This window comes from Panulirus ornatus, chromosome 15, assembly GCF_036320965.1.
Source record: "Panulirus ornatus isolate Po-2019 chromosome 15, ASM3632096v1, whole genome shotgun sequence".
Taxonomy (NCBI): domain Eukaryota; kingdom Metazoa; phylum Arthropoda; class Malacostraca; order Decapoda; family Palinuridae; genus Panulirus; species Panulirus ornatus.
In genome coordinates, this window is record NC_092238.1 from 2,574,638 (window position 1) to 2,596,308 (window position 21,671).

General features: G+C 36.8%; 1 protein-coding gene across 2 annotated transcripts; it reads left to right on the forward strand.

Moving 5' to 3' along the window:
* Positions 1 to 1,676: 1,676 nt before the first annotated feature.
* Positions 1,677 to 16,463, forward strand: l(1)10Bb (BUD31-like protein). 2 transcript variants are annotated; one of them, XM_071670344.1, is made up of 5 exons: positions 1,677 to 1,830; positions 5,568 to 5,751; positions 7,914 to 8,036; positions 12,809 to 12,975; positions 15,149 to 16,463. In XM_071670344.1, exons 2-5 carry the CDS (start codon positions 5,658 to 5,660, stop codon positions 15,197 to 15,199), a joined length of 435 nt encoding a protein of 144 aa, XP_071526445.1. In that variant the 5' UTR covers positions 1,677 to 1,830; positions 5,568 to 5,657; the 3' UTR covers positions 15,200 to 16,463. The 2 variants fall into 2 exon arrangements, with proteins under 2 accessions (XP_071526445.1, XP_071526444.1); XM_071670343.1 differs by lacking the exon at positions 1,677 to 1,830 and having other exon boundaries at positions 5,456 to 5,751.
* The last annotated feature ends 5,208 nt before the right edge of the window (positions 16,464 to 21,671 follow it).

The following is a 21,671-nucleotide window of genomic DNA, read 5'->3' on the forward strand; positions in this document are numbered from 1 at the left end:
CATTAAACTTTTAAACTACCACTTAGCATAGTATCACTGAAGCGGACACATGTTCTGCATGCATGACATGCCGTGTTCTGGGTAATGATCACCCGGTACTGCAGCAGATATCATTAATCATACTTGTATAACATTGCTAAACATCCAAACGTAACTTGGTATGTAAATCGTGCCGGGGAGCCACGGCGTATCATCTAATGTGTGACTTCTCGTGGCTTAGAAATCTGGCTGTTCGCAACTCTAGCCAAAACTCATCACAGGACTACATGATGAAGGCAAAGACGTTTGATCTATCTTGTATATCACCTCGATTGGCTGTCCACAAGAAACACCCTTTCTAAGCTTTCCTCCTCAAACCAGCTTCTCTGGTTCCCATATCCTCCTTATTTCCACCTAGTCTTACCACCTTAATTTAGCCTCACCTGGTCGGTATCGTCAAGCTCTTGTCATGCTATTCTTCCCTACCTTCTCTTAAATCTCGCTCTCTCTCCCTGAGCTTCACACACATTTTCCCACTTTTTTCTGACCCAAAACACCTTAATGTCCCTTACTCTATTCTCTTAACTTTTTATCCACCCATTCTTCCTTATCTTCCGCCTCCTCTTCCATGCCTCGTTCACCCAACCCTTGTTTCGTTCACCCTCAACCTCAATTATATTTGTGTTAACAGTTAATCATAGACTAAAATACTCGAGTACGTCTGACAGGAGAATTAATCTCTTATACATGTAATACTACAATGTATAAGCAAGAGTAACTTGAATAAAAAAAAAAAAAACGGAGGAGTTATAATGTGTGCATCATTAACCCGGACCCCCCGCCCCCGACACTAACTTACGTTTATTTTAGATATTCAGTTATATTTTTTTCATACCGAAGTAAAGATGCTTTGAAACTCTAGTGTTTCAGTATAAATTGATAACTCTTAAGAACGAAATGGCTGGATGAGAAATGTTCAGGATTCCCTCGATCTATACAGTGTGGTAAAGAATCTAGATTCCAGTATAACGTAGCCATAGCAAAAATAACCTTCTAAAATAGATATTTTCATTGCTTAATGTTGCGCCAATGATGAATTAGGGACACACCGACCATCGTGGGACGCTGAAGAGAAACGTTGACGACGTCTAAGCATTATGAACAGATCATGGTAGGTTGCTCTAGTGGATTTTCCAGCCTGGATAAATTATCTGCCCAAAATGGCCACTCTGTTATATGTTTGGTCATCTCAGGTTTTTTGTTTCATTCCAAAACATTTTTGGACGACAAATGAGAAACCTTTCAGTCTCTGATTATGATCAACAACATGAGCGAGCGCATTTGTAATTCTTTTAATATAAGAAATGGAAGGCTTATCTTTTCCCTCTAACGTAAAATTCCTCAGATAAAGTGATGGTCTTCACGAAAACGCCTGTGCCAGTCTGGGGCCAGAAAGCTTAAGCTATATGAATGATAACAAAAAAAAGTTGCAGTATGGTCTTAAGACCATTCAACATGACCTCGCCAATATATATATATATATATATATATATATATATATATATATATATATATATATATATATATAGAGAGAGAGAGAGAGAGAGAGAGAGAGAGAGAGAGAGAATTCCCTGGTGTGGTGTGTATAATTGGTACCCCTGTTGGTGGACGGTGAGGGAGGGTTGGTCAGCGTGGGACACCAAATTGAAAACACGCGTTGGTGGAACATGGACTTGTGACTGTGCCAGTAATTAGTTATTCCGATTTTAAGGAAGACTATGGAACTTGTTAAGCGAAACTGGAGCTACCGTGGGATCTCTCCTCTATCGGAGATGGTTATAGTATGATAAGGTAAACTTTGATATGTTGTTGAGGAGCAACAAAGACTTTAGTAGTTTTCTTGAGGAGACTCACTAAAAAATGTTTACATGAGCCTTTCCCTTAGGCCTATTATCAGTGAACATATCTCACTGTGGCAGTGAAGATTGGTAACCGAATAACTGCTTTTATTAAAGGAACTGGGCTGTTTGATTAGAGTGTAAATGATATATTTATAAGGTGAATATATGTATGGTCTAAGACCTGATTCCTAAGTTTTTTTTTATTATGTACACGGCCATGGTGATCCTGACAATTGATCGGCCAAGAACTCAGTTGACCAATCAATCTGTAAAAGTGACTGAAGAGAAGGACGTTGGCAATAGAGGGGATTATTCCTTCGGCAGTGAATGAGTGAATCCTTCCTCGAGCTGGATCACAAGTGGAACTGCATCTTACCAAGTTGGAACTTGTTGGTTTGGGATTTAGGACTATCAACACTAAGGTTATTTATGCGATCATTCATCCATCAGCCAAACTCTCTTTATGAATCTTTTAAGATAGAGTTTTCACCTTTTCATTTCAGTAAATCCGGACTTCAAGACAAATATAAAATCTTAACCCACAGTCGAAGGCCTTCCACTTGAAGTAAGTCAGGATATTATTTAAGCACATTATTTAAGAAAGAAAATCTAAATTTCGGAGAAACTGCAACTTACAATGAAATACCGATACTTTATGTGTGTTCTTTACACTTATTGGAAAAATTATAAATGGTATATTTACCATGCAGTTGTTTTCCATACAATAAGAAGTTAGACGACTGTCCTGCCAAAATCGGGACGTCTGTCACTATATTATTAGACAAGCTATGAGTTAATGTCGTCATATTTAAAGTTTTTATAGCTCGAATTTTATGATTGCAGAGAGTTATGATTAGTGTTAAAGATGATTCTAACACGACTTAATCTGTTATTGTGCATGTGGTCCATCTCGTAACAGAATGTGTAACGCTGACCATGAAGTCATTTGTACGATAGGCTGGGTTGTGTTATGTAGGCTGCACTGATGTACATAAGTTGCTTTAACATTCATCTAGAGAGATACGCTTCCATTAGCGTCTTGTACAGGAAACCGCTATCTAGTTTATGTAGACCACAAATATTCATGCTACAATTATATGTGTATTCAACAAGGGAGGATTTATTCATCGAGATTAGCCCCTAATTCACAGGGTGTGAATAATGTTTGAATATTGCCTTTGATTCCGAGGCTGTCCTTACAGAATATTTATGCTGTTGAATCTTCTCATTTAAAGATTTACCCGTCAGGCCAATATAGGTCTTACTACAAACTTAACATGGAACAGAGTAGACACCTGATTTTTCATTAGATGATGGTCTATTTATTAAGGAATTCCTTGTGGTGCTTTTATATTTGGAAACAACATTAATGTTAAGTTTTTTTCCAAAGTACTAGTAAGAAGTGAAAATTTCTTACGATATGAAACCAATTCATATCGGGAGACAGCGACAAAGCAAAATAAATAAATAAATGAACCCAATTCAGCAGCAAATATGTTTTGGTTGTACCCAATCATAAGGAATTTTCTCTAAGTAAAGTCTGTAAGAACATTGGCTATATGGATAAATCCAAAAAGCAGAGGAGTCAACAGCGTAAGGCTTGAACAATTTCATCCGGGGATTCCGCACTTCCACGAACTCCTGAGTAAAGTGTATTTTTGATGTTTATTGTTTACTTTCAGAGCATGGCCTCTCATCATTCCCATCGTTGCTCCTTTTCAGTATTCTTAAACTTTCGTACCACATTCCATTCATTATTTTATCGGCCTCATTGCGTCTGGAGGGTATAGTCGGCAATTCTGTTTTCTTTAGTCTCTGAAGTATATGAGATTTATTTCATTTCCCGAACATCGGTTGGTCAAGCACAGTTGCGTGACGCTCAGGGAGTTTCCGAGTATTTTTTCCTTGTTTCATTTTCTGCAAAGGATACATTCAGACCTGAAAGATATAAAAAGTGATACTAGTAATATGATAGTACTGAGAATAGTTTCGAATATAATGTTAACTAATTATGTTCTTGACAAAATTCATGAACTGGAAGATCATTTTTATCTAATATTCTTATATCTGTGTTTTGAATTACAACTCCAGTAGTTTATATAGTCATGGCATGGGAAATACGTTTTTCATAATGAGAATGATAGACATCTTTGATGGAACAAGTCAGTGAAACTTCTGGAATATTTATCAAACATTTGTTATAAATATTAAGTCATCAGATAGAAGGGAAATCGAGTCTCTTAGAAATATCGTCATCAAGTAAAGGGAAATCGAGTCTTGTTTTATTCAGTTTATGTAAAAGAAACGACATAAGCGTGGTGTTGACACTGGATTGTAACGTTTTCCTGAGCTAAGACTGGAGGTAAGTGACGTCATGAGGAAGCTGTCGAAAGTTGGTGGGAGCGCGACCCCGAGCTCGGGTCCGGCGGTACTTGAACATTTTACAAGGATAATTATTACAATCCTTGGAGCTTCAACCCCATCCTCTTTAGTCTGCGTAAACACTATGCCTGTGTGTACATATTATAAAGACTGACAAGGGAACAGAAACACGAATAAGAAAAACAAGTTATTCATAGGGCGTGGTTTGATTTTTCCTCTGATAAACTTTGAACTTATCAGAAACAAGCATTGAAGAATGATTAGCTGGCTTATTATCCTTGAAGTAAGATGCACAATGCGTGATACTGTATTGGCGTTTATAATTAGTTACTATGCAGATCGCTGCTCAAATTTGTATCTGTTCAACGATTGCGGCTCGAGAACCATATTATGTCGGCTGATACTTGCAAAACCCATCCAGGCAGCATTTAAAGGCATCCGTTGACAAAGCTTGAACAATTTCATGCGGGAGAGTTCCACACATTTAGTGACTCTTAAGTAAATCTTATGTATCAAGGTTTTTGAGCATTGCTTCTTATCATTCCCAGATTTGCTCCATTTCAATATTCTCAAACTTTTAATTATTTTCCAATCATGATTTTGGATACCTCAGTCATATCGGCGCTATTACCTCTTAAAGGGAAAGTTGGCAATTTTATCTTTAGTCTTTTAATTATGAGATTGACTTAGGGAGTCCGTGACCTCTTTTCTAGACATTTTTGATTGTGTATTAACTTGGGATTTAAATAGTTTTACAAAATTCCAATGTGGTTAACAAGTGCCTTATACAATATAGAAATGTTCCTGGTCAAGATATTTGCAAGTCCTGCGAATTTTTCTAATTATCTTATTGGCTTTATTTTCATTGAGTCAAAATTCAATATAGGCTCCATATATACTCCTGTTTTTTTTTTCAGCGTCCAACCAGTGTATTGTATTCCTCAGGTTGGGATTCTACGTGTAATGTTGAATGTCTTGCGCCATATACCCATTTCCTACAAATAATTTTGCCATGTGTCTGTGCTTGGCATAGAATAATAGCAATTAGTATTATTACGAGGTTTTCATATACCTCCTTTAAAGTCTTGATTAAGGTGGAGACGTTCATATATTTAAGTAATGTGGATGTTGGAAGGCAGGAAAATATCAAATGCTAGTGACGCATTGGTGGTATGACGTCATGTCTCCATACAAAGCCAAGGAAAGAAGCTTACCATTGTGTTTAGTGCGAAGGTTATACTCCTGGTAACAATAGCTGCTAAATGATAACAAAAATGTGTAGTATCATAACTAAGTGAATTTCAGGGAAGCAGCACAATAAGTAAACACGAAAGAAGGAAGATCTGAACTCGTGGAGGTGAAAGTGTTATCACGTCTGCTGGGCTTGTGATTACCATGCCTAAAGTTCGCCGAAGTCGTAAGCCTCCTCCAGAGGGATGGGAGCTGATCGAGCCAACGCTGGAGGAGCTGGACCAGAAGATGCGAGAAGGTAACCAGAATCATGTAAAGGTGGAGTTTAGACTCGCCACTCTGTTATTTTCATGACATGATAATTAAATCTTTACAAAGGAAATTAGGAATGTATGATGTAAACCAAATAGTTAAAAGCAGTAAAAAAAAAAAAAATCAAGACCAACTTTTTAGAATATGGCTTATATTTTCTTTGATCCTTATTGATGATAACAGATATACTGGAGGAGCAGAATCTGGAGGATTATATTTAACTGGAGCAAATTGGTCAGGGTAACCATTATGTAAGGGAAAGTGTTAATACACAACAGCAAAATCAACAGGACATATGAAAACTTCACCTAATCTCCTTAGTACTTAAGATTTATGTTATCATTTATTAATCCAGTCTTAATATACCAATGATGACGAAAATTTATTGTCAGCTTGCTGTAGGATATCAACAGATGACAGCACAATGCTTGGAACTAGATAAATATGTTGGTCTATTTCTTATGTCAGTTTTGCTTGGGCGAGGCTTTATTATTTAGTCAATATTTCTAATTTTGTAATATACCTTTTTTTCGATTAACATCACATGTTCCCTAATAGGCATTATTTCTCATCATTTTTTAATACATGTAAGTAAAGTATAATGTTCCAGATGCTATTCTGCAAGTATATATGGATTCCTCTTGAATACTGTAAACCATCCAAAGGCTTAGTAGCCTATTCACATAGCTAAATTTGATGAGGATTTACAGAATTTTACTACAAAATTGCTTTGCAAGCAAAGTTCCAATTTAGGGCACTATAGAAGAATTCCTAGATTTTTGATAACATGCATATAAGTAGAGTCCTAATACCTCATGCAACTGATGTAGAGTGGGGAAGCTGATATAGTTTTATTGTATATGTAACAAGGTTACTGATAGGTACATGCAAAGATGGCAAGAGTTTGATGAAAAGGGGAAGTGTTAGGTAGAAACACACAAAATGTATGTATTTAATGTAGCCCAACCAAACCATCCATAACTTGATATAAAAACTTAGCACAGAAAGCTTAGTTTAACAGTACCCAGATGGTCTTTCTTTATTCAGGATTGCAGAAACTACTGTTTGATGGTGATTTATTAGAAAGCAGACACGTTATAATTGATGGGTTTTGATGAGTGGACCCAGTGGATTGTTTACTCTTTAGAATTGGTATCCTGTACTCTGACAATATGAAGTCCCCACAAAGTAGGCTGGGCCTTAAATAAATGATATTATGGGGTAAAATCCCCCTGTACCAACTTTTCAGTGTAAGGAATCAATTTGTACCTTTTTCATCAAAATATGCAAACTAGAATAGGAGGGACACCTTATGGACCTCCAGAGTAATTTGAGAATCTCCTCTCACATAGCACAGCCACATTCACAACTGATTGTCATCCTATGGATGACAGAAATTAGACCTCCAGACCTCCACCTGATGCCTTTTTGGAATCTGTAGAGCTTTATTCATTGTGCTGTTTTATTTACAAATTGATTGAAACCTTTATAGGATTCTTTGAATGTGTTTTAAGGAAATTCACCTATTATTTGTATAAGGTGATAGTAGGGAGGGTTGTGGAAGTCAGGGATTGATTATTGTATAAGTAGTTGAAAGTTTTAAGAATATACTGAGCTTATGAAAACTTAACCTTTCACCCAGCATCTGATTTTTACTGTAGTTAAAATTACAGTTGAAGCATTCCAGTGTTATTGTTGTTATCATCTTTACGCCACATGGAGAAGAATGTTTTGTAATTGCTTGTGTGACTGGAATGACTTCATGAAAATCTGTGCACTTTGTGCTCAAGAACTGGATATAAACATGAAACCATAACAGTTACAAACAATATAGTATTTTTCAAATAGTTTTAAGAGTAAAGTAAATCTCAGCTGCAATGGGAGGTTAGTTGAGGACTTCATAGGTTTATTTCTGGGAGTGTTCCACCCAGTTTGGAATAATTTACCTCTCATTTTCCCTGACCTTCATAGCCCACCCCAGTATTCTTATTTGATATTATAGAAAAAAAGTGCTCCAAATTAAACTTTCCCTGCACTTGTTTTATTTTCATTTGAGTTCACTACAATGACAGAATGAATTCAGCGATATTCCAGAATTATGTTCAACATTACTAAACTTCGTATTTACCAAATTATATGTAATTTCAGCGGAAACAGAATCACATGAGGGAAAGCGAAAAGTAGAATCTCTGTGGCCAATATTCCGCATCCACCATCAGCGCTCCCGCTACATCTATGACCTGTTTTATCGGAGGAAAGCCATCAGCCGGGGTAAGGCACAATCAAACAGGTTTATTGATCTTTTGAATCCGTTTTTGAAGTGATTCTTTACTGGAGAGAATTTAGAAAGTGCACATATTATTTGTAAACCAGAGTAATATGCAGTAAAGTACTCATTTCTGAAAGTTTTGGAAAAAGAATTTTGGGTAGCATTGCTGTTTCCTGTGGGGCAGGGTAATGCTGGGAATGGATGAAGGTAAGCAAGTGTGAATGTGTACATGTGTATATATGTATATGTATGTTTATGTATATGTTGATATGTATGTATAGTGGTTCCAACAATGTTATATTGGGCAGGGTAATGCTGGGAATGGATGAAGGTAAGCAAATATGAATGTGTACATGTGTATATATGTTTATGTATATGTTGATATGTATGTATATATGCATGTATGGTCATTTTATTTTTTATTACTATTAGTATACTTAGTCGCTGTCTCCCATGTTTGTGAGGTAGCACAAGGAAACAGATGAAAGAATGACCCAACCCACCCACATACACATGCATATACATAAATGCCCACACACTCACGTTTACATACCTATACATTTCAACGTAAACATACATATACAGATATACACATGTACATATTCATACTTGCTTCCTTCATCCATTCCCACCCAGCCACAAATGAAACAGCACCCCCCTTCTCCCTGCACACGCGTGAGGTATCGCTAGGGAAAGACGACAAAGGTCACATTCGTTCACACTCAGTCTCTAGCTGTCATGTGTAATGCACTAAAACCACACCTCCCTTTCCACATCCAGGCCCCACAAAACTTTCTATGGTTTACCCCAGGTGCTTCACATGCCCTGGTTCAATCCATTGACAGCACGTCGACCCTGGCATACTACATCATTCCAATTCACTCCATTCTTTGCATGCCTTTCACCCTCCTGTATGCTCAAGGCCCAGTCACTCAAATCTTTTCCACTCCTTCCTTCCACCTCCAATTTGATCTCCCACTTCTAGTTCCCTCCACCTCTGACACATATATCCTATGTTAGTCTTTCCTCACTCATTCTCTCCACGTGACCAAACCATTTCAATACACCCTCTTCTGCTCTCTCAACCATACTCTTTTTATTACCACACATCTCTCTTACCCTTTCATTACTTACGCGATCACACCACATATTGTCCTCAAACATTTCATTTCCAACACATCCACCCTCCTCCGCACAGCCTTATCTATAGCCCATGCCTTGCAACCATATAACATTATTGGAACACTATTCCTTCAAACATACCCATTTTTACTCTCCGAGATAATGTTCTCGCCTTCCACACATTCTTCAATGCTCCCAGAACCTTCGCCCCCTTCACACCCTGTGACTCACTTCTGCTTCCATGGTTCTATCCACTGGTAAATCCACTCCCAGATATCTGAAACACTTCACTTCCTCCAGTTTTTCTCCATTACATCTTACATCCCAATTAACTTGTCCCTCAACCCTACTGAACCTAATAAACTTGCTCTTGTTCACATTTACTCTCAGCTTTCTTCTTTCACTTACTTTACGAAACTGTCACCAACCTCTGCAGTTTCTCACCCAAATCAGCCACCAGTGCTGTATCATCAGCGAACAACAACTGACTGACTTCCCAAGCCCTCTCATCCACAACAGACTGCATACTTGCCCTCTCTCCAGAATTCTTGCATTCACCTCCCAAACAACCCCATCCATAAACAAATTAAACAACCATGGAGACATCACGCACCCCTGCCACAAACCAACATTCACTGGGAACCAGTCACTTTCCTCTTTTCCTACTCATACACATGCCTTACATCCTTGATAAAAACTTTTCACTGCTTCTAGCAACTTACCTCCCACATCATATACTCTTTATACCTTCCACAAAGCATCTCTATCAACTCTGTCATATGCTTTCTTTTTTTTTTCTCCTTTTCGTACCTCTACTACCCACTGTGTTATACTCTTAATACCGTCCACAAAGCATCTCTGTCAACTCTTATCATATGTCTTCTTTTTTTCGCCATAGTACTTCTACTACCTACTGTGTTTAGAAATACTCTCATTTGACAAAATAGCTTCTACAGTTGCATGTTACAAGGGAAATAAGCCACTTAAGCGTATTCCAGTATTACTATTGTGAGCTTGAGATCAGTACAGTGATGGGTTAAGAAATTGAATGTAAGCAGCAGCACCGCTTCACGTACTCTAAATGTTCTAAAACTCCAAGTGGATGCAGATCCAAGCTTCAGTGCAAAAGAATATATAACCTAGACTGTTCAGTGATGTGCAGTAGCACTTACATGAGGACTGGAGCTGCAGGTTGCTTCCCAAACTGCTGGTAGTTTGTAGGCACCAGAAAAAGAGTTGATTTTTGCAAGAAATAATGTAATGTGGGATATGGGCTAAGTTCAGAAGCGTCTTGTAGAGTGATGGATCCACCTATTTCAATGTCAGGTGGCAGTCATGGTTGTGTACAGTATACTAGACTATGATCCATTTGACCCCATTGCAAGCATTGTAAAGTTCCCTGCTTCACTTATGGTATAGGAGTGTTTAAATAATTATGACACTGGGATGTTGTAATGTTGCCAAAGAATGAAACTATATGAATAGCCAAAGTTACCTTGAGCAACTGTGTGTCCATCTTCCAGAATCATTCAAAAAGTGCAAGGGTGAAGTGTTCATGCAAAATGGGACTCCTTGCCACACTACCAAGCTAGTCACTGATTGGCTTAAAGACTGCGCGGTTGACTTTTTCAGTAACAGGCCCAGGAATTCTGTGGATTGAATCCAATAGAAAACTTATGGGTGCTTAATGAAAATGAAACTATGTAACAGGGATATTTCATCGTTACCAAAGTTGGAGATGGCCATATGTGAAATTTGGGCAAATATGGACCCTAAATGGCATCAGAATCTTGCTGATTCAGTTCCTGGTCATTTCATGGAGTGTACAAAAGGAAAGAGAAACCAGTAAAGTACTAATTGGTGGTGAACACAGTTTTCATGGTTTTATTTCATGTTTATCCTTGATGGTTGTGTCAGAGCCCCCTCATGCCTACTTTATTGGCCAGCACTGTATATATTGCTTTAAGTACCTGAGATTGGGTATAGCACAATATAGAAGCATTAGGGGTGAAATTAGGAACAGGCTGAAAAACTGTCATGCCACTGGTTGCATTGAAGGAATGTGGTGGGAAAGGTCACTCTGTAAAGGCAAAAGTGGGCCTGGCCTGCTCAGAAAGGAAATGGTGGATATGCCAATATGGAGGACAAGTGTGAAACACTCTAATCTTACTTTGTTGATTGTACTGTACGTGTAGTTTCCTTAAGCTGCTATGCATATTACATGAGGAGGCCAACAGGATGATGGAATGTTAGAATATAGGAGTACTCTGGGGTATTGGCCCCTAAACATTCAGGAGGGTGAGAGGCATGTATTAGATGAAGACTTGAATTAAGTGGGATGATGTGCAGCAAATGAACTGAATCAGGGCTTATGAAGCGGTGAAGGTAAACCTTGGAGTAAGGGACTTGGCTGTGGGTATTAGAATCTGGTTTCAGTACATCACACATTACTGCTAAAAACTGGATGTGTGCAAATGAGGCTGTTGTTTGTCTGATCCTGGTGCTACTTTGTAAAAATAGATAAAAACAATTAGGTATTAAGAGGGGAAATGTAGATAATGCCAGATGAAATGAATTTATTATATTTACTCATATGTGTATATGTGTGACATTTCTTCCACAGTTGTAAAGGCTATCCATTTGGCTACATTCAATACTGTAATTGATAGTTGCATGGAGTTAGCTTTGATTCCCAGTTATTTGGGGTAAATAAGTGAACACAGCCCCACATTCACTTACACACATCCTCAGCTATATATGTCCAGTGTGCTAGAGTAAACAGATGTTTCCACTCTGAAAAAACTGCATCTATATTTTTCTTTCTTCTTTCTTTTAAACTATTCGCCATTTCCCGCATTAGCGAGGTAGCGTTAAGAACAGAGGACTGGGCCTTTTTTGGAATATCCTCACCTGGCCCCCTCTGTTCCTTCTTTTGGAAAATTAAAAAAAAAAAAAAAAAACGAGAGGGGAGGATTTCCAGCCCCCCGCTCCCTCCCCTTTTAGTCGCCTTCTACGACACGCAGGGAATACGTGGGAAGTATTCTTAATCCCCTATCCCCAGGGATATCTATATTTTTATGTTCATATATTTTGATTTGTCAGGTGAGACTCGTTTCCTTTCACATAACCTGTCTCCTTCGTCTGTGATCAAAATAATCCCCATGACATCCTCATTTGAAATACGATAAGCCTACAGTAAGTAATTAACCCCTTGTATTTCTCCATCTCTTTTGAAGTCCCCCTCTTCATGTCCTCTACTTTCATTCACATCGTTTAAAACCATAACATTTTCAAGGCTTATGCTCATGAGTCTTTTTAAGAATTTCTTCATATCACAAATCTTTCTTGACCATATTCCAACTGTATAACTCCAGTTTTTAACCTGTGTGGATGTAGCTAAACTATCCTTACATAAGAGCTGGGACAAACACTTTTATCATGTAAGCTTCTTGTACACATTACTCCTAAATTTTTAGCATCCACCTCAGCTGTCAGTTCACATTCAATTCTTTTATCTTAAATGTCCCTACCCTCATTTTGAGCATTCCCATTGCCAAAGATGAGCATTCCCAGTGCCATCCTTTTGTAATATTTATCATTCACAGAATAACATTGAATGTTTCTACATAATCATTTTGTTATCTTATTGCAGAGTTATACGATTATTGTCTGAAAGAGAAGATAGCAGATCAGAACCTCATTGCTAAATGGCGCAAGCAAGGATATGAGAATCTCTGCTGCCTTCGGTGTATCCAGTCCCGAGACACAAACTTTGGCACAAATTGTGTTTGCCGAGTTCCAAAGAGCAAACTAGAAGAGGTATGTTGTTCTAATCAGCTAAAAGAATTGCAGAATTTTTGATAAATAAACATTTTAAGACAGCTCATTTCTGACAGAACAAACTGCACTAATTAGGTTTGCAGGTTTCTTTCCTCAAAATGTATATACTGCCTATTTCTTATCTTGTTTACATCCACACACATTTAGACACCCCAGTCTGAGCCTTTGAGGGGGTTGAGAACTCACTGCTAGGCTCCTTCTTTTATATTTATTATATGCTGCTTCCTGTGGGGTGGGGTTGCAACAGGAATAGATGAAGGCAAGCAAGTATGAATATTTATATTTGTTTTATTATACTTTGTCGCGGTCTCCCACGTTAGTGAGTTAGCACCAGGAAACAGACGAAAGAATGGCCCAACCCACCCACATACACATGTATATACATAAATGCCCACACACGCACATATATATACCTATACATTTCAACGTATATATTTTTTTTTCTTGCTTTGTCGCTGTCTCCCGCGTTTGCGAGGTAGCGCAAGGAAACAGACGAAAGAAATGGCCCAACCCACCCCCATACACATGTATATACATATGTCCACACACGCAAATATACATACCTACACAGCTTTCCTTGGTTTACCCCAGACACTTCACATGCCCTGATTCAATCCACTGACAGCACGTCAACCCCGGTATACCACATCGATCCAATTCACTCTATTCCTTGCCCTCCTTTCACCCTCCTGCATGTTCAGGCCCCGATCACACAAAGTCTTTTTCACTCCATCTTTCCACCTCCAATTTGGTCTCCTACTTCTCCTCGTTCCCTCCACCTCCGACACATATATCCTCTTGGTCAATCTTTCCTCACTCATTCTCTCCATGTGCCCAAACCATTTCAAAACACCCTCTTTTGCTCTCTCAACCACGCTCTTTTTATTTCCACACATCTCTCTTACCCTTACGTTACTTACTCGATCAAACCACCTCACACCACACATTGTCCTCAAACATCTCATTTCCAGCACATCCATCCTCCTGCGCACAACTCTATCCATAGCCCACGCCTCACAACCATACAACATTGTTGGAACCACTATTCCTTCAAACATACCCATTTTTGCTTTCTGAGATAATGTTCTCGACTTCCACACATTCTTCAAGGCTGCCAGGATTTTCGCCCCCTCCCCCACCCTATGATCCACTTCCGCTTCCATGGTTCCATCCGCTGCCAGATCCACTCCCAGATATCTAAAACACTTTACTTCATCAGTTTTTCTCCATTCAAACTTACCTCCCAATTGACTTGACCCTCAACCCTACTGTACCTAATAACCTTGCTCTTATTCACATTTACTCTTAACTTTCTTCTTTCACACACTTTACCAAACTCAGTCACCAGCTTCTGGTATATACATTTTTTTTTTTTTTTTTTTTTTTGCTTTGCCGCTGTCTCCCGCGTTTGCGAGGTAGCGCAATATACATATATACACATACATATTCATACTTGCTTGCCTTCATCTATTCCTTCGCTACCCCATCCCACAGAAAACAGCATCGCTTCCCCCTGCTTCAGCAAGGTAGCACCGAGAAAACAAACAAAAAAGGCCACATTCGTTCACGCTCAGTCTCTAGCTGTAATGTGTGATGCACTGAAATCACAGCTCCCTATCCACTTCCAGGACCTACAGACCTTTCCATGGTTTATCACAGATGCTTCACATGCCCTGGTTCAGTCCATTAACAGCACATTGACCCTGGTATACCACATCATCCCAATTTACTCTGTTCCTTGCATGCCTCTCTTCCTCCTGTATGTTTAATATATGAAAATAATTACCTCAGTCCCAAGTTTTATTAGCCTTAGTGCTACCCAGATTCTGAATTCTTCTGCATCCCAAGGCTGTACTCCTTACAGTAGTAGGGATATGTACTTTAGAGAAAAGTTTTTGACAAGACTGTACAGTACCTGTTATTTCCCATGATAACATATTCCAAAGATAAAAGGTTTGTGCATGCACACATGAATTCTTTCCATGATGTTAAGGTTTAGATACAACTGAATTCTTCCCATAATGTTTATAGGTTTAAAGTTTTTCTGTAAGCCTTGTTTAGCTAGCCTTTTGTAGCATCCTGTGATTCCCCTGCCTTTTGGTTTGTTTATAAAGTCTTTACTTGCAACTCATTTCTGTATTTTTCTTTTCAGGGCAAAATTGTGGAATGTGTGCACTGTGGGTGCCGTGGATGCTCTGGATAACCAATTTTTTTGCTTTCTTGTGATCTCGGTAAAATTATTATCCTTAAACCTGTAACAACCTAAACGAATCTTTCAAATTTACTGACAGGTTTTTCATTCCAATGCAAAACTGCTCAAGAAAGGTTATTTCAGTATTTGATATTTTGGATAAATGAAACAATAGCCCAATTTTAAATTTATATACAGTTTGGCTTGGCAAGACATAAAAATATCATTTTAAAACAATAAATAGTTCAAGACATGTTATGGAAAAATTTGTTACACTTGACAGATACCACTCATTTATACAATACAAATCTGTCACACATGCACACATACAATGGGTAGGGGCATAGTAAGCAGGCATTCAACAGATGGACATGGGCAGATCAGGCTGGGTGAAGGGAAGGAGGACATTTAATGAAAAAAATTCATTTCAGCCACTTAAAACTTTGAAAGAACATAAATCTCATGGTTACTTTTTATTTTTGATACTGTACTTTCATACCTTTTCCATCCTTTTAATTAGCCTCTCAAATATGCTACTCACAATGTCCCAAAGTGTGAAGTGATAAAATTTAAAACTTCCACTTAATGCATTTTAAGAGTAAAGCCTCCAGAAATAAAATTTTTACATTACTGGCAAACTGTTTTTAGGGCTGAAGTACAAGCTGAGATTCCTTGATTTTTTTTTTACCGAGTTAAATACGTAGAAAGTGGAATGTTTCCACAGCCTGCAGTTAACTGGTTTGTCTCACAGAATACCTATAAACTGACAAACTAGATAAAACCTCAATATCACTGAGCATTTACACTCGTCACTTCCTTTGCTTGTAAAATGAAGGTTTTCCGATACCCAACCACTGTGCCTGTGCATGTTCTGAATCCCCAATCCTTCCCTGGTCTCTGCCCATGTCGGTGCAATTTTATCCAAGCATTTTTTTGTGGGACCGCCAAGTTTAATAGCTTACAAGACTTCTCAGGAAAATCAGTTGCAGTATGGAATGTCTACTTATATTAAAAGATTATTTTTAACTAAAATTTATCTAATATGGATAGTTGAGTAAATGTAGCATCTCAACAGGACATAAAGCTTAATACAGGGCATATATTTTATGTACAATTCTACAAACAGTACAAGCAGCAATATGATAACAGACCCAAATTGTCTTCATTTTTAAGTACGCTTAATAAAGTCTTTATATTAGAAATGACTAGGTGCAAACATGAGGCATAGCACAGAAGAAATGTGAAAAGAAAATAAATTTACTTAGCGGTTCCACAATTGTTTCCTTTCTCAATGACCCAAGAGAGGATGCAGTTAAAGCTATGACCAACTGAGTATTTTAGGCTAATATCACTTCCTCTTGTGATTCTTCTAATTATAAAAATGCAGTGTATAAATAAAAATGCAAAAACCTAAATGAAACTTACATACAAGGAGAAAACAACTTGGAGAACTTCATCCTCCAAGAAACAAGATGTAAGTTTTATGAAGTGCCTTAGAATGTTTGCATTAACAAAAGTTTAACTGGATCACACTGTTAGTATGTACCAAATTTTATATCAGAAAATTCCTTGATGTTAATTTCTTTCTGGTTCTTAGTATGAATCACATCCATGGTATGATACAAAAAAAAAGAGGGGGGGAGAAGGGGGATCTACTAATGCATCAATTGATCCTTCATCTAAAGCCAACAAACTATACTGAAACCTCAATATGAGATTATATAGAGTGCACCAAAAAGAGTACAAATAGTTTGAGAAACAAGGTGACTTGGAAGACAAAGTGAAAGAGTAAATCTCTTGAGATTAGTACCAAAAGCTCAGCATACTGAAATATTCGTTTTTTGAAGAATACCAACAATGCATAGTTTTCCAATAAACCTGTACACAAGTAGCAACAAGACTTCAACTAAATCATCATGATTATACTCCAGATTTGAACTATAAGCTCTCATAGACCAATCTAATCAAGTAATTTTCTTCTACACAAAAAATATTTCAGCACTCTAAAAATTTTCATTAATTCATAATTCTGATAATTCTTTATCATCAAATGATGGGATATCTACTGAAGTTAATTGTTTTGTTATAAAGAAAATATCCTTTACACTTAATTACACACCTCTTCTGTAAAGAAAATAATCTAAACAAAACTGATGACATTCATGTGATGTGAGAATAAATGAATAAATAATTGGTTCAACAAAAGCTAAGGATAGTGCCACTCATGAACAATCAATGATACAGTTGTGTTATCTTGAGAATAACCAGGTGTTGGCAAGGCTTATAACCCTTCATTATAACTCATATACAACATAATAGTTAGGATAGTAGTATTTTAATATTTAAGTCTGAAGGTGGGAGACCCTATCACAGTAAAAAGCCTATATTTACACATTATAAAACATTACATTTCCCTATCCCTTGGATCGTCATCTTCAGCACTTTGTTTTTTAATTGTGCACCTTACTGCCTATCCTCAAGATTTTAAATTCTATGCTGTAAACTGAGGGAATACAATGCAGTTAACAGTTGCATACATTAGTTGAATTCATTACAAATGCCACAATCTGCCTTACATTCAACTTTCAACAAGAGATCATGTACAGTAATGACTATCAACACTAAAATTTTCAACTTCATAAACATCGGTATGTACTACAAAACCTTGTGCAACACTAGAAAACTCAAGCCATATTCATATGAAATTTTGGCATCAAAATTTTCTATAAGATGCAAACAAATACATTGAAGTTATTCAGTTCTAAATATGAACCAAAAATGTGTTCCATGGAATATCAGGGTCATCTGCATTGCAGCATACAGTATTAGTTACTGTAAATTACATAAGAATGGATGGAAATATTGTCTGCAAAATATATAAAGAACCTTTATTAAGTTCCATGGCTAATGTGACAATTTTTTTGTTATGAGCTAGGTTAAGTTCTAGGTTAAAATTTGTAATAAGAAGACATGCATAACCCAATCTAAAGCTCTGGATCTTATGATAATCAATTCTTTGAGGTTGGGATAACAATTATTAAGTTACAGGAGTGCCTGATTTAGACCTCCTAGAGTTGTGAACAGGGTTAAGCTGCTCGGTAAAGTATGACTCCTGACAATGGATGGACGGACAAAAGAGTGATCCCTGTGTCTTCCATGCTACACAGGCAACACAAAAATTATGTTAGTGTATGACTAAGAGTAATCCTAAAGAAGTTTTCATTCAGTATAATTAGTAGTTATGCAACAGTTAAACTTCAGTGATTCCTCCATCAAATTATGCTCTATTTTTCACAATAATTCTTCTATTTACATGTGTTGAATTACCATTTCTCTGTTTGTTATACTGCTAACAGTTTTCCATGCATTTTCCAAAACATGTAATGGTTGTCTCTCAGGAAAGAAAGGGAAGCACAATTCAAAACCCCAACAAAATGGTATAATCCCAGCATTTGTGATCATGGTGTACATAAAATATTCTAACAATAAATGCCCTTTTGAAACTAAAGGGGCCACATAAGATCTTAGTCCTTTGAGATTACATCTTCCTGACCACTTTCTCAACTGAAGTTATTCACTTTACTCAATATACATGGCCTGAGATATAAAACTGCTGTTCTAGCAACTCTTGATATTCTTAAAGCCAAGCCAGTGGACCATCATTCTAGATGAACACACTTGTATGTATACATGTATATGTGCTGGATTTTATGCCCCATAATTCATGTTATGGTGTGATACATAGTACTATACATACATGTTAGTAGCAAAAGATAAATGATAAAATGTTCTTTGTTGAAATAAAATAAATTCTACAAATATAAAGTGCTGAGTTCTATGACTTTTATCATACGGATACACATTTGTTGGTTATCAGTACTGAAACTCACAAAAAACAGGTGCAAGTGACCTACTCTACAAAAGGCACACTCGTAGCTTATCTCATGGGTCCCACATGTTGGGTAATTACAGTGACATTTTGTAGTCATTACGTTAACAGATGGTCCTGATTTAATCTTTTTCCTAATATCCCACTTGTTTTCAGGTCTCTATCCTTACTTAAAGATCAAGGTCTCGTTAAGTAAAATGCTGCTTTCACAAATTTTTCTAATTAATATTGTTTATAAAATTATTAAGTAAGCAACTTAGGAGCACTAATACACATTCCTTATTTCACAAATATGAATGGTTAAAATAATCTGGAAAATATTTTGAGTAGATAAATTAATTAAATAAGTAAACATTATATGATAAAAAACTTTCATAAGAGTAAACAATATGGAATGCACAAGGCCTAGACCAAGAAAGCACGAATACTGAAAAAAGGCAAAGTGTTTTTGGCCTAAAGAATTCTTCCTTGTGGCTTACAATACGAACAAATTCACACATAAAGCTGTATTAAAATTTTTTGACAATAATTGTTCTTTTTGGATATAAAAACCAGTTGCAAAGATTAAAACTGAAAGGGACACTGAGCTACAAAGAAACGAGCTCTGTTGAAGAAAACTTTCTATGAGAAAGCATTCCAGAGATTGGCTTGCCGTAATGTGCACTGTGAGGAAGACATCAATAATAACATTTAGTATGAATGTAAGGAATCCTTTTGATAGAGAAAAGGGGCAAGTTTTGTAGCAAAGTTAAAAAAGGCACAATTCCATCGCAATGTTTGTAAATATCCCACCACTGTTAATGCCAGAACATTAAGATGATGCGACACTATTATCAACTCTTTCATGGTTCTAGTCTCTTCAGTAGTTCATTATGCATTTCAGGTATTGTGACCGAGGCTTAAACAGTCATCCATTTTACTCAAAGCACATGCCCAACTTTGTTGGTTAAACAGTCAACTGTCCTTCTCTGAGCTCATGACGATTATCTGGTCTCATGTTTTACATTAAAATGATTAAAGTTACCTTCTCCCACTTACAGATTGTATAATGTCTTGTGTAATATTTTATCCAACTAGAAAATACTGTGTACATAATACCTATCCTCATCCTCAAGACATTAATGTAAATTCAATTTTCCTATTCTACTTAGAAAACAATACCATCTTTAGAATTAATAAGAAATCAAAATCATGCACCATATAAAATGAGAGGAACTAACTCAAAACCCTATTTATATAAATTTGTGACAGCACTACTTCATTGAACTTTTATCATCCTATAAAAACCCCTCCCTACAAAAATGGACATCATATTTTTCATGTACCATGATAAAGTATAAGACTTAACAGCATTGTAAATTTCATGTATTATAAATATATGAAATAATATTAAAATGTGGCTTAATTCATCAACTGGTGGACCATCAAGTAAATAATGTTAACACAATGCTATAGAAATTATCAATAAACAGAATACTACTTGGTATTATACTTAGCTCATTACACATGCTGACATTATGTATCCTGACCTGGCAACCAGGAAGGATTTTCATCTAGTATTTTATAAGTGTTATGCCTTAATGCAATTAACACATTAATTTACATCAAAAAAGGTCCAACTAGAGTAAAAACAATATTTACTCTCATTATGTCCTCTACAGTAAGAAAAAACAGTTGTGGTAATAAACTTCTAATTGCCAGTATTAGGGATTTTCATAAAGTCTACCTGAACCTTGGTGACATATAAACAGCAGTAAAACATTGGAATAATTGAAATTCATTAGATACACAGGCCATAATCACAAACTAATGTTCATACCAATTATAAGATTTCATTAGTGTAAAAACTTAATGAACTAGTTAGGAAGTTTACAAAAGATTACATGTACTTTCAACCCTTTCACTGCAGTAATCATATCCAAAGCACTGTGTACACGATATTCTCAAATATTATTAAAAAAATTATCCTTAAATATGATTAACTAGAATATAAGTTCCTAAATAATATGATTAACAACTCATCCTGGAAAGATGTTATGTCAGCTATGCATCCTTTACAGTAAGCTGCTGCACTGCCAGGTATAATAGGTACTCCAATAGGGCCTTCAGGCATGTGCAGTTAAATTTTATTTTTGTTCCCCAAAAATATGATTACTATGGATATTTATCAGTAACAATTATTATCTTGCAAGAGGGGCTACAAGTAAAAAGTAAGTGATAGGCAGCCACCAACCAAGAGGGATATTACTAGTACTACTGCCTGGGTATTGGGAGGGTTAAGAGACAGCTGCACAGAGTCTTTTCTTTCTACCTTATCTATGTGTGGACTGCAGGCATTCTGTTTACAAAAATACACTCTCGCCTTATCCCACATAACACTTGACAACGTTTAATTCACACAACTCATTCTCCATAATGCTAGATTTTCATGTAGAGTGCTATGCACTAGCCCTGCCTTTTATAATCAAAAGACATTAGTAGTAAGTAGGCAGGAGCATTAGCAAGGAACATTAGGTAGTAGATATTGGTAGAAACATTAGTTAGAAGCCTGTGGAAACACTGCACTAGAGCCTCTTCTGCAGTGGCCACCCCCTT